At 36.5% G+C, this 14,771-nt stretch overlaps 1 protein-coding gene across 27 annotated transcripts in view; it reads right to left on the bottom strand.

The window, feature by feature from the left end:
- Positions 1 to 14,771, bottom strand: part of EIF4G3 (eukaryotic translation initiation factor 4 gamma 3) — a 355,715-nt gene that overhangs the window by 62,748 nt on the left and 278,196 nt on the right. For all 27 annotated transcript variants that reach the window (XM_069579148.1, XM_069579151.1, XM_069579145.1 and 24 more), the window contains 3 exons: positions 14,239 to 14,358; positions 8,528 to 8,698; positions 693 to 890 (listed from right to left, as the gene is read on the bottom strand). In XM_069579148.1, coding sequence (XP_069435249.1) covers positions 693 to 890; positions 8,528 to 8,698; positions 14,239 to 14,358 — 489 coding nt within the window. The remainder of the gene's footprint in view (positions 1 to 692; positions 891 to 8,527; positions 8,699 to 14,238; positions 14,359 to 14,771) is intronic.

The raw sequence follows: 14,771 nt of genomic DNA, 5'->3' as shown, positions 1-14,771 counted from the left end.
GAATTTTCATAGGCACAATGACAATAAGGTATGATAATCAAGAAAAACTCAAATGTTAAAGGACACACATTTCTGATACAGGTACCTTGTTAACAGGCAGAGAAAACACAGATGGTACATGGCAGTTTTATGACTGCAGAATAGAGGATAATGAACACTAACCAGAAGCTCTTTGATCTCCCATTCTTTCTTGCCCTAGATTTGACAGGCTGTGGACAATGTAAAGAGAAAGAAATCTAATAGTATCTAAGAGAGTATCATCAGTTTCGAAACCTTTATGACCACAACTATGCTAGCATTTTTACAAAGGCTAGACTCAGAATCAACATGCCTTCCAATTTTGAATCTAAATGTAAATGTAAGCATTTGCTTTATTTCTATAAGATGATACACCGGGAAAAACTGGTTACCCATGACAAAAATTTCACATTACAAATTTTAACCTTCTTTCATCTTCCCCACACTGCACGGGACCAGAACATGCCTATTTCAGTCTTACCTCCATATCCCCTTCAGAGGTGAAAATACATGATAAAAAAGCAAGGCTATTTTTATACAATGAGAATATTACATGTACTAAAAATATATTCTCCCCTTTACTCTGCCCCATCGACACTTCTGGGAAGAATGTGTAGTGAGGGGAGAATATACCTCTTGGAGCTTTCTGGTTTTACTCCTTCCTCTCTTCTTACCGTTACTAGACATCGACACATGTTTGCGTAAGCCACAGAGAAACTGGGTTCGTCAATAGCCTTCTCAAAGACCAGGTCAATGACTCCTTTCAGCCGCTCCTCGGTGTCAACAGTAAGTCCTGACACTTGCTTCATCAGCTGGTTGAACATCTGTGGTGTCAGTTTATTTAAGATACTTCGAACTTTTCTAAAAAGTTCCTACAAGGACCACAAAAAAGAAGAAACCATTATATTATCTGTGACAATATGACGCTTTCTATAAGGACTAATATTTTATTTATAATTTATAAGTGCAATTTCCTAAATCATTACCAAAGACTGTGAATGAGTCACAGAAATAATTAAATCTATTTTATCATATACTAAAAATTTATACCACCTACTTTTTTTTCCACTACTGATGCGAATTTAAGGAACTAGGTATATTCACACTCCACGGGTGGGACTATAATTTGGCACATTTCCAAGGGCAATTTGACAATGTGTACTAAAACTGTTAAACCAGCAATTTTACTTTCATAAATTTATTCATATTTAAGGATAGGTTAAAAAGGATTTAGCCATCATAATGTCAATCAGTAACCTTTTAGAGCAAATAACTTAAATGTCCTAAAATAGAATTTCACCTACAAATGGTATAATATAAATTATCATATAAAACACTAGGCAGAAGTTACTATAATAATGTTATAGAAAGCTTCATCAAATTAGAAACAGAAGTGAACTTTCTCAATGAGAAAAAGGCCATTGATAACCTTACTCAGTGGTGAAAGAATAAGTGTTTTCCCCCTCACAGTGAGAACAAGACAAAAACATCTGTTCTCACCATTCCTATTCAAAATTTTACTGGAGGTCCTAGTAAGTAGAATAATGCAAAGAAAAAGAACTATAACCCATATAGATCTAAAGGAAGAAATAAAGTTCCCCTTTTCACAAATGACTGTCTTCACAGAAAAATCATAAGAAACCTATAAAAGTAGACACTAAGTGAGTCTAGCAGGTTTGTAGAACACAAGTCAAGATATAAAAATCAATTTTATTTTTATGCATTAGCAATAAACAACTAGAAATTATGTTTTTTTATGCATTAGCAATAAACAACTAGAAATTATGTTTTTTAAAAGTAGAATCTATAACAGTACCAAAACCATGAAGTACTTAGATAAGAATCTATCAAAATATCCGTAGGAGTTATGTGATGAAATGTTTAGGTGACTGATGAAAGAAATCGAGAAATGCCAAAATAAACAGAGATCTATATCATGTTCCTGTATTATAAAACTCATTATTGTTAAGTTGCCAGTTTTACCCAAAGAGATCTACAGATTTAACATAAACAAACTAAAACACCTAATAAGGTATCTTTTGGAGGGGGAAGAGTAGAAATCAAGAAGCTGATTCTTCAGTTGAAGTGGAAAAACAAAAACTAGAACAGCTGAACAATTTCAAAAAATGACAAAAAGTGGAAGACATGTGACCTAATTGCCACACTCACCATATGAAGCTACTATGCACAGATAGTGGTACTGGCCAGAGAATGGACACATAAATCACGAGAACAGAATAAGTGTAGAAATATATTCACACACATATGAAGAACTGATTTTCAACAAAGGTGCAATGAAAATTCAGTGGACAAAGGGTAAGTCTTTTCAACAAATGATGCTGGAACAACTGGATATCCATAAGCAAAAAAAAAAAAAAAAAAAAATCTTGATTCATACCTTACACATAACACAAAAATTAACTAAAACAGGATCACAAACCAAAATGTAAAATCCAAAATTAGAAACTTCTAGAAGAGAGCAGGACAAAAATTTTGTATTCTTATGTGTACAGGTATTTTAAGTGAGACAGCAAAAGCACAATGTGGGAATGAAAAAAATCGATAAATCGATCATCATCAAAGTTAGAAACTTATGCTTGGCAAAAGATACTATTAAGAAAATGAAAAAAGCAAACCACAGATTGGGGGAAAACTTTTTGTAAAAAATACACATCTGACAAAGGATTTATATACAGAATAATAATTTTAAAAAAACCTCTCTCAAAATTCAGTAAGACAGCATACCAACCAATGAAACAGGCCAAAAGATATAAAGAAAACTGTATTAAAGAAGATACAGAAATGGCAAATAAGCACATGAAAAAATGTCCTTATTCAACACACTGGTCTTTTGGGAAATGCAAACTGAAACTACATTGAGATATTATCACACATCCATTAGGATGGTTAAAACTTACAGAACAGAAAATAATATGTGCTGGTGAAGACTGAACTATTGAAACTCTCATGCCTTGCCAGTAACCATCCTGGAAAACAGTTTGGTATACTCTAATAAAGTTAAACCTATGTTGATCCAAAAGCTAGGAATTTACCCCAAAGAAATAAAAACGTATTTGCTCACACAAGTCCTCTATGTGAACGTTCACAGTAATTTTATTCATAATTACTAAAACCTGGAAAGTGTTTATCTTGTGAACGGATCCAGTAATGAAAGTTCAGTTCAGTTCAGTTGCTCAGTCGTGTCCAACTCTTTGTCACCCCATGAATTGCAGCACACCAGGCCTCCCTGTCCATCACCAACTCCCAGAGTTCACCCGAACTCACGTCCATCGAGTCGGTGATGTCATCCAGCCATCTCATACATGCAATATGAAGGATGAGTATCAAATATATTCACTGAGTAAAAGAAGCTTTACTCAGAATGATTTCATATTTATATGACACTCTGGAAAAGGCAACACTACAGGGACTTTCCAGGTGGCACACTGGAGAAGAATCCGCCTGCCAGTGTAGGAGGTGCAAGAGATGCATGTTTGATCCCTTGTAGTAGGAAATGGCAACCTACTCCAGTATACTTGCCTGGAAAATTCCATGGACAAAGGAGCCTGACAGGCTACAGTTCATGGGGTCGTGGAGTCAGATATGCCTGAGTGCACAAACGTGTGTGTACACAATCAGAGGAACAAACACACGACTGACTGCCCGAAGTGAGCATGGGCAGCAGAGGATGAAGATAAAGCAGAACAAGAAAATTTCAGGGGGCTGATGGCAATGCTCTACATCTTGATTGTGGTGGCAGTAACATGACCACGTGTTTGGCAAGAATTATAGAACTATAAACAAAGAAGGAAACCTAACTAAATTTAAATTATGCCTCAGTAAAAATATGAAGTTGCAAAAATCTATGAAACCATGATATAATAACTGAATAACCTATAAAATGTTTTGTTTGATCCCTATATAATTTAATCTGAATACAAGGATTTTTAGAAAGTGTACCAGTATATCAACAGTTTTAAGACAGTAAATAAATCTATTTAAATTTTTAAAAATCATATTGTCAACTTTTAAAGCAATAAGTCAGCTGCCCTTTTATAGAGAAGAAAAAATTTCAAGTTTATTAGGGATGAGGGAGTCATTGCACTTCTCCAAATTGCCTGTATCAACTGAGACAGCACCATTTAGGTATAAAACTTTAATTTGTGCTTTCCACAAAAACAAAATAAAAACGAAAATAAAACCCCGCCTTCAAATAGATCAGAAAATACTAAGCTTAGAAAAATAGGGAAATAAAAAGGTCATTTATTGAAGTAATGTACAATAAGTGACTATAGTTAACAAGGCTGTTGCAAATATCATATGATATTGCTTATATGTGGAATCCAAAAAAAAAAAAAAAAAAAAGGTCCAAATGAACTTATTTAGAAAACAGAAACAAAGTCACAGATGTAGAAAACAAACATATGGTTGCCAGAGGGAAAAGGGGGATAGGAATAAATTGAGAGATTGGGATTAGTTTTTCCAGTAGTCTTGTATGCATGTGAGAGTTGGACGATAAAGAAGGCTGAACACCAAATTGATGCTTTTGAACTGCGGAGCTGGAGAAGACTCTTGAGAGTCACCTGGACAGCAAAGAGATCAAACCAGTCAATCCCAAAGGAAATCAATCCTGAGTATTCACTGGAAGAGCTGATGCTGAAGCTCAAGCTCTAATACTTTGGCCACCTGATGTGAAGAGCCGACTCACTGGAAAAGACCCTGATGGTGGGAAAGACTGAAGGCAGGAGGAGAAGGGGACGACAGAGGACGAGATGTCAGATGGCATCACTGACTCAGTGGATGTGAGTCTGATCCAGCTGTGGGAGATGGTGAAGGACAGGGAAGGAAGGCTGGCGGGCTGCAGTCCATGGGGTCACAACGAGCTGGGTGACTGAACGACACCAACAAACAGGGGCCACTGAGCGGCACAGGGACCTCTACTCCCTACTCTGTGATGACGAACATGGAAAAAGAAGCTAATGCAGAGTGGGCACGTGTGGATGTGTAACTGGTTCACTCTCGCTGTCCGCCTGAAACCAACACAAAGTACATCACCCTGTACACCTGAAACCAACACAAAGTACATCACCAATATGCCAACAAAAATTAAAATACAAGGAAAATAATACTGTTTTGCACATGTGAAAAGTTTTTACCACAAGAATAAGATTCTACATGATGATGGACATTAAGCAGGCTAACTGTGGTGATCATTCTGCAATGCACATACAAATACTGAATGATTATGTTGTACACCTAAAAAGTGATATGTCGATTTATACCTGAATTGAAAAAGGAAATCTCCAGTATCAAAAAACAAACCACTGACTAAAAGGCATTTATTCATTATGACTGAATATCTAGTTGATGTTTTGCAATTTCATCTAGATACAAATAAAGCATTAGGCACAGTAATCAAAACCATCAAAATTCAGCTTCAAAGACAGCAAAGTTACAAGAGACATGACAGAGCAAAGCACGAGGTTGATCAGGAGCCTTCGAGAAGTGAAGACTGTAACAGGTTAGTGAGGAAATACCTTTAGAAGGAGATGAGAATGGGGCCAGATTGTAAAGGGCAAAAAAAAAAACGCTGGCCACATGAAAAAAGGGTGGCAGGAGGACAGAAGATCTTTCAGGAAGGGAGATATTTTAGAAAGGATTGTTACTGAGGCTCTTCCACTGCAGGATTGGAAAACAGTAAGGAAAGATCAGAAGACTACTGCGCACTAGTGGCAAAGAAAATGGCATGACGATAAGCTAGAAGCTAGAGCGAGGAGGTAAAAATCAGCCCATCAGAGAGATGAGCGGGCAGCAGCAGTGGGATTACTGTATCAAGAGGAGAAAAGAGATGAAATAGCGGCCTGAGCAGCAGAACCGCAACTGTAGTGTATGTATGTGGAAGGAGTCTAGACACGTCATTAATAATGATTTCCTAGAAATGTTTCAAGGAGACGATTAATTCTTATGGTATCCACTAGTGATCATTCATAATGTTGCTATAAATACAGAGGGTAGGAACAAACGTCACAGTGAAAGTTTTCTGGACATGGTGGCAACAATAAAACTACGGTTTTGACAAAAGGATAGAAAAAGAGTAATAGGAGGAACAACATGGGATATACCTGTGCAGAGAAGAATGAAAACACAAACAGGAGAGGGAATGAAGCAAAGATGCTCTGTATTAAGAAGAAAAAGTGTCAAGGAGGTTGTATTGGCCCTGCATAAGAAGTCTATCATCCCTGCAATGGATTTGCTTTATCTATTCATTAAAGAAAACTGAACTAATTAACGATACCGCAAAGTCAATATAATTATTCTGTTTCTGAAGTAACAATTAATAATGGGGAGAACTTAGTCAGAATAGCCATCATTAAATAGTCTCCAAAAAACAAGTGCTGGAAAGGGTGTGGAGAAAAGGGAACCCTCCTATACTTTTGGTGGGAATATAAATTGGTGCAGCTACTATGGAAGACAGTATAGAGGTTCCTTAAAAAACTGACAATACAGTTGTCATATGATACAGCAATTCCACTCCTGGGCATATTTCCAGACAAATCTATAATCTGAATTCCAATGTTCACAGCAGCATTATTTACAAATGCCAAGACATGGAGACAATCTACAAGGTCACAGACAGATGAATGGATAAAGGTGTGATACATACATATATCACATAAATATACATGTGCACACACATACACAAATAAAATGAAATACTACTCAATCATAAAAAGGATGAAATAATGCCATTTGCAGCAATATAGATGGACCTAGAGATTACTGTACTAAGTTAACACAGAAAAACACAAATACCTATGGTATCACTTACATATGGAATCTAAAATATGATATAAATGGACTTATTTACAAAACAGAAAATAGACTCACAGATCTAGATACAAAAGGGGAGAGGGGGTGGGGAAGGGATAACTTAGAGTTTTGGAATAGCAAATACACAATACTATATATACAACAGACAACAAGGTTCTACTGTATGGCACAGGGAACTATAGTCAATATCCCGTAATAAAACACAATGAAAAAAATATGAAAATAAACATCTATATATAAACATACACACATATGTACCTTTTAATCACTTTGCTGTATACTAGAAACTAACTCAACTTTAGTTGATTTAGAACTAGAAATTAGATTTAGTTTCTAAATCAACTATACTTCAGTAAAAATTTTTTAAGAAACGGGGAGAACTCTGTTACAGAATAGAGAGAGGTACAAGTTCACAGCAAATGGACTCCTCAGTAAGCACCTCTCAAAGTTTCTTCATAGAACAAGAGAACACATGCATTCCTGCCTTCACAGGTGCTGTCAGAATCTAATGCCATAAGGCACTAATAAACTGCCTTAAACATCAAAAGAAGACATCTTCACATTCAATGATAAATATCTAGCAGGAAATTTAAAACTTTTAGGTCCCTACTCATTAAGCACTTCTCAGAGGGAATGGAAGCAGGAATGTAGAAGGCACTTTTTTTTAAGGCTGAGAAATCTTCAGGGAAGACTAGGTACTTGATTTTAGTGACTCTGGAGCAGGATGTTCTTGGGACAAATGACTGGGGCAACTGCGAGAAAGATGAACAAAGGCAAGCAGCCGATTTGGGTCTGACAGTTTGTGATGCATCAGTTGGTCTTAGTCCTGACAGTTTGAACAGCTTTGCTGCTAAGTTTACTGTTGAAAAGGTATTTATTAAGTATCTACTATGTATGAGACTCTGTGCTGGTGCTCAACCAACATCAGGATTCGTAAGGCACATCTCTTTCCCAGCGACATTATCACACTAAGCACGTAACTGGGCTCCCAGAACCATGTGCAAGTGCTCTATATTGCTTCATTTAAACTTCACAGAGTTCCATAAGGCACATGCTATTAGCATCTTAATTAGTGTCAAGTCAGTTATCTTAGTTGGAACCAAGAGCATCTAAAGGGTGCAGGAGAGGTGGCACAGGGATAGGGACTGGCGCTGTGTGCACAGCAAAGGAGGAACAGAGGCTTTATACAATTGACACCCAAAACCAAATTTGTGTGGATTAAAGGAATTCACTCAATTTACCCTAAGGAGTTCTGAGGGAGGATATGCTCAAAAAGTTGCAAAGAATTCAATTTTATTACCAAGGACTGTAAATAAGATGTATTTCTAAATTCTAACTTCTTAGAAATGAAACAAAAAGCAAGATACTAACTAGACTACCACAGGACAATGAACAAAAATCTAAAAACATATTTTTAAGAAAAGCAAATATTGATCTAAGTGTGAATGACAGAATTCTATGACATGTGAGCCCTCGAAATACAGTGTGTGTTTTGAAAAGCACACAGAAGGCAACTTCAAGAGAAAACAGGCTGTTGGCATTTACGATAGCTTTTAGAATAATGCCTGTAGAAAGGGGAAAAAAAAAAATCACAAAAAACCTTATATTACCAGGGCAAAGAGACAAAATAATACCACCATGATTCCAAGCCGCCGTGAGCGTGCGCTCAGGCGCTCACCTGGGTCTTGATGTTTTCAGGGTCCTCAGCGTGGCTGTCGCGCTTCTGGCTGGGCTTCCAGGCGTTCTCCGCCTTCTTCAGGTGCACGTCTTCTTTCACAGAGACTGTGATGATCTTCCTGGGCTCTCTTCTCTGGCCGGGTTGAGATCTCCGTGGTCCAACATTCAACAGCTAGGACAAGAGTATTCTTTATTACATCCACACAGAGTACTCACAATCTACCGTCTCTGCTGCGCTGCTCGAGTAAGGATTGACGGTCACAGGAAACACTTCTAGATGCAAAGATGGCTATCAGGCATTGAACTGAGACACGATCTTTTTTTTTGGGGGGGGGGGGGTGTGTTAGAATGTCATCACTGTAGCGTACACCACGACTACAATTTTTGACCCTGATGTCCTAAATGAGATATGTCTGATAAAGCTATTGTATCTAACAAAAAAGACTACCCTAAGTGAAACTGCTGCTTCTTTTTTTCTTTTGAACTCGTTATGTGACTTTGGACTAGTTACTTGAACAATTACAAATATTCAGAGGCAGAGATCACCACAGTTACAAATCTGCTTCAAAAACTGTGTCTCTACGCTTTCAGTGTGCAATACAAATACACCCTTACCATGAAAATTATCTACAGCATAGACACCCAGACTGACTGTAGACCTTAATAGATCCCTCTACGTTTGCTGGGCCGGAAATACTAAAATAAGTCTTCCTTATGTCATTAATGAAATCCAACTAAATCACTCCCTAAAAAAAGGCCTTTGTCAGCTCTTTGTTCCTCCTAGAGTCCCACTATGCTAATTCTGTTAAAACCAATGTATGTTAGCATGCCACACTGGTCATCAAATCAGAAATGTTACTTCAACGGCAATGTAAGTTAAAAGTTGTATTCTATGTATTAAAATGTTCCTAGTAAATGCTACTCTAAATGCCTGGAAATACTTCTTCAAGATTAAATATGTGGAGTGACAGAGAGCTCTGCTTATGACCAATCCAAGATCTGGGATACTGACTACCCTTACTTTCTCTGACAGGTCATTCTCTGAATGATGAAGAAATATTACAATTAGGTTTCAAGAGGGAAAAAGGAGGAGAAAAAAAAATGCTTCACACAAGACATACAGACCAAAATCCTATCTCACTTAATGCTCCAATACTGCCCTTTAAGTGAAACTAAAGCAATTATCCTCCAATAAAGAAGAGTAAATAAAATGTCATACTTCATACAGAAAGACACATTCAAGAGAGACATGGTCTGAGGACTTTGATAAGCTTCAAAGCCTTTACACATCACCCATCTCAGAATTAATTATTCTCTTACCCTTCCTTGACCGTGTGCCCTAATTAGAAACAGCAGTATTAAGGATGTTTCAGGATCAAAACTTAGAACTTTTGGGCAATACACACCAATCAAATACCTCTAGCTAAGGACTCAATACTAATGATATAATGTGAGATTATTTTGTAATCTAACAAATGAAAAAAAAAACAAAACAAAAAACTGAAGTCAAATAAACCCCAAGGTGCCACACATGGTATAACTAAGACAGAACTAAAGCAGATCATCAGACTGGGAAAGTATCAACTGGAAAGAGCTGCTAAACCAGACAGTACTACTTTAAGGTTCATTTCTCACTGAACCCTTGCTAGTTCAGGCAGAAGAACTGTTAAGAAAAGGTAGTAAACCACGTATTGTTTGGGTTTTATAATTCAAAATATATTCTACTGTTAATTAATGTCAGTTACTATCTTTTTTAAAGTTTGGATAAAATTCAAATAAACAGATCACAGATATTCAACTTATTCCATACATCTGCACATAGAAACTTGTTAAAAACAATGATTGGTGGGTATTATAAAAGGTATTATGCCAAAATCATTTAAAAGCCATAGTATAATTTGTGGATATAATTTTAATTATGTTTGCATTAAGTCAGAAAATGTTCATTTCCAAAAAAGAAATTGCAAATACCAATGAACGTTTGAGATTTCTAAAAAGTAAATATGATTTACGAAACAACTCTTTATCTGTCCCAAGACAAATGTAAGTGAATTTCAGACAAGCAGCAAAGAGATGTGAGAAATATTAAATAAGTAGATAACAACAGCGTTTCAAAGTAAAAAAAACTGTTAAAAAAAAAGTCAAAAAAAAGTTAAAAACTTTTTAAAGTCCCGGATTAAAATATTGAAATTATAACCCATGTGCATCCTCCCAAGACAAATTTAAATATCTCTGGATAAAACTAAGATACTGCTCACAAATATTTACCCAAGTATACTGAGTCCTCAACAGATTATTATTCTTATAAATGCTTAATATGCTTGATTATAATTAATCTCTAACATTCTTCTGTTTATACTCAGAATGATTCACTGGAATACCAATGCCTGGAATGGCTACGGTGAAGTGGAGAAGAGAGGCAGATCAGAAGACAAAAGAACTGTGGTCTCTTGAATACAATTCTGCCACTTATGAGCAAAATTACTATGAAGAAGTCTCAACTTTGCTGAACTGAAACCATCTCACATATTAAATGCTTATCATACCTACATAAGTTATTACTAGGATCATGGGATAGATAATAGTAAGGCATGCCAAAGACCTTTTTAAAAACTAAGTACAATATCAGGTTGTACAATATCATCATGAATACCAAAGGAAAAAAAGAGAAATTTTTTAAAAAAGTGATATGCAGGTTGGTATAAAAGCGTTTAAACACCCTGTATCCTTTTTGTGTGTGAAAAACTTAATATAAATTGTCAGATTTACAGTATCATTCAAAAGCTGTACCACAGGTAATGAATGACTTTATTTACTAAATACAGATAAAATTCTATGATGCTGTGCTAAGAGTTATGTTACATATAAAAAGAAATAAAGCCTGGTTTCCTTGCTTGAAAGACAAACAATTCTGACTGATGGTGAGAAGATGAACCTCAAGGTATAATGTGTGCAGGGTCCACATATCTTAAACGTATTACATAAGAAACTATAGATCTCTGTTGTAGAATTGAATATATATTGCTCCTATCTCAAACTTCTCTGCTTACTTGTATAACCAAAGAAAATAGGACCAATATGCACTGTAGCATTTTTTCCTTTTTTTAAGAGATAGAACCAACAGTCCCTTTAAGAGAGAAAAGGAACATGTGTGCTCAGGAAACCTCTCTGTATGAAGGATTTTCATCACAGTTCAGTGAATCTCGAATTTAGTTAAAATGGACATGAATGGCAAGTTACTAGTCTAGGTCTACAGCCCCTTTCTCAATACATTTCTTTTGAGGCACATTCTGTGATATCTGCAAACAGATTATTATTAAAATTAACACCACAATAGCCAAGTAACTTGACTTTTAAAAAATTACAGAGATGATACTGCTTGGGTGCTTTCATCAAAAGATGAACTTTTATGGCTACAAATTATATATAACTGTGTATGACACTAATATAATTGCTACACATTAAAAATATGTTATAACAAGTCTGTTGCAGGGAAGTTTATACCAGGAGTCACAGCAACTACAGCTAGACTAAGAAGCATATGTAGCATATCTTAACGATTTTGGATGGTAATTATTTATAAGCCAATTTGGAAGTTGTATGGAGCCAAAAACTATGACGAGTAGGGCTGCTGTTATTTTCCCCAAGCAGGATTATTGATCGTTCCTTTATGTTATATATATTCTTTAAAATTCCCGTCCTTATCTTCACCAATATACCAAGTAAGTTGGACAAATTAAATGGAGAATATCTGTTAGCTATGGGAACTGTTGGAAGAATAATTACTTATATTAAGACAATGTATCAATATTACTCTGATTGATCACAATTCCACTTAAAAAACAGCATGTGGAACATTGACAGAGCTATGAAAAGAAAGTGAGTTAAACAATTAACGTGAATATTTTTGGAGACTCTACAAATTACTGATAATGGTTAATCTCCTGTCACATTACTTTGCACTAAATAATCATTTACCTGATATACATAGGAAAATAAATTACTGGGCAAATATACACTGGGACAGTTACTTTAAAAACCCATTCTCTAGTTTCAGTATTTTGAGTGAGATATAGCTATGCTTAATTCATAATACCTCCTTTAAGCTATACCTGATTATCAGACAGCAGCAAGCTGGTAATGAAAACTCACAGTATACACTGGAAGAGGAGATGCAACAATGCATATCTTCTGTGAGTGACATACGAACAAAACTGAGCAACATGATAACCACAGACATTAACCAGAGAATGAACAAAATGGCATCAACATTATTTCAAATGTTTGGCAAAACAAAGATATAAACTGAAACCAAAATGAAAACAGAGATTAACAAATATATATTTAACCCACCAACGAAGGGAAATAATACTGAAAAACAGGTATAAAATAGTTTCTAGAAAGCTGCTTTCTAAGACTTTCTGGTGAGGAAATTCCAACTTTAGAAAAAAATTTTAATTTGGTATTTAGAGAAATTAGATGAATTAAAATTTCAAACCCGAGTAAGAATAGAATATTATACACACAGGGGTCTTTAAGAAGGTGATGCTTAATAAAAAGCATGCTTCAAATTAAAGTTTTCTCTAGTTTTTATAAAGCCTCAAACACGGTGCAGACATTCCAGTGTTTTCCATCAGTGTTTGGTTAGGCAAATAATTTAAGTATCTACAAAGTGTGATTTGTTGTCAGAAGGTGTAGTCTTATTTCAGAGCAAGTTTCAGAAGTTGCCATTCCCGAAATAAAAAGGTGATGGGGAAATAAAAAGTGCCACCTTCTATAAATATATTTTTACAGACACACAGTAGTATAAACAGGGTGATCCACAAACGTATATCAAACCCTGAGCTCCTTCAGAACTTTAGGTTAAGTTCTCTCTGTACCATTCCAAGTTGGGGAAGAAGAGGTATTCACACCACTGGCAACTTCACCCCAACGTTCCACAAGTCTCCAAAGCATGGAGTAGGCAGGGCCTGTCAAATTCTGCTCAGTGCAGTGCCCAGCTTAACTCCATGAGCGATGCCACTCCCGCCGCTGAAGAGCCTGCCGCTGGGAGTGTAAAGGCAATCTGCAGCTCACCAACACCGCGACCTTCTGAATATATCATGTTTTCATATTTTGGCTTCACGACTTACAGTAAGTGAGAAGAGCAAAACAGGAAATGTAACACCAGAAACTACTGTTTTGTTTTGTTTTAAAAAAGGATTCAGCGCACCCCTAGAGGCAGGCTCTTCAGGGGTGGGTGCGGCATTGCCAGTGGAGTGGAAGCTGGGGCTTTGCTCTGTTCCAGAACTGGCAATCCATGCCTGCTCTGCACTTTGCAAATCTGTAGAAACAAGACAAAGAGATGACCATTAGCTGAACATCACTGGACATCTCTAGTGCATCGGGACACCTCACGACAAAACAGGGATCCTATATAAGGTTGGTTCTATCTTTAACCCACGTGCAGGTCTTTTCAACTGAAAAAAATGTGGAAAAAAAATTCAAGACCAAATTAATGCAGACCAGCTTCTTTCAAGTAAAAACTTGAAACTCAAGTGTATTCTTTATTTGTTTGAATATTAGTATGCAAAGGATAGTCTTCGCCTCTTCTACTTCCTCTTCTTGGTTAGAAGAATCAAAGAATAAAAGTCGCTCTCCTGCCATTAGACAAGATGTCATGAAGTCTATGACAGTTTCTAACTAATTGGGTTGTAGGGAACTTGCACTTACAGGTACACCTCTTCCACCAGGGGCTTGCCTTCCAAAATCTGCAAAGGCTGGAGTAAAGTCTGGTCCCCGAGGCAAAATCCGAGGATCCAGAGTTCGCATTGGCAATTTTGGTTGATTGATCTGCATAAAGAAGCAAAGAAAAGCTTAATACAAGTTTCAGAGCATTCAGTGCCACAAAGACAAAAACTCAGACTAAAAGTTATATCAGCTGACAAGATAGAGCTGCCTTTCTGAGCCAGTGGGCGTCCAACCTGAATCATGATAGGCTCTCCTGGGCTGGCCGTAGAGCCCTTAGGTCAACAGTGGCTTTCTGGTTGCCTTGGAATGGTCAGGTCTAAAATTCCCAGCTCACTTGACACTTTAGGGCCAACAGAACGGCACAAGACAAGCTATTTTGAGAACTTATGAACTATAGCCAAATTTTGGAATCATTTTCCAGGATCATTAAAGCACCCGCCTATAATAAATCTGATATAGCTTGTTTTGGTTTTTATGCTACTAACTTATGGTTAGTAAAGAATGTATTTTGAACG

This window comes from Ovis canadensis, chromosome 2 (assembly GCF_042477335.2).
Source record: "Ovis canadensis isolate MfBH-ARS-UI-01 breed Bighorn chromosome 2, ARS-UI_OviCan_v2, whole genome shotgun sequence".
Lineage (NCBI taxonomy): Eukaryota > Metazoa > Chordata > Mammalia > Artiodactyla > Bovidae > Ovis > Ovis canadensis.
Note: the sequence above shows the minus strand (reverse complement) of the source record. Positions and strands in the feature narration are given on the sequence as shown.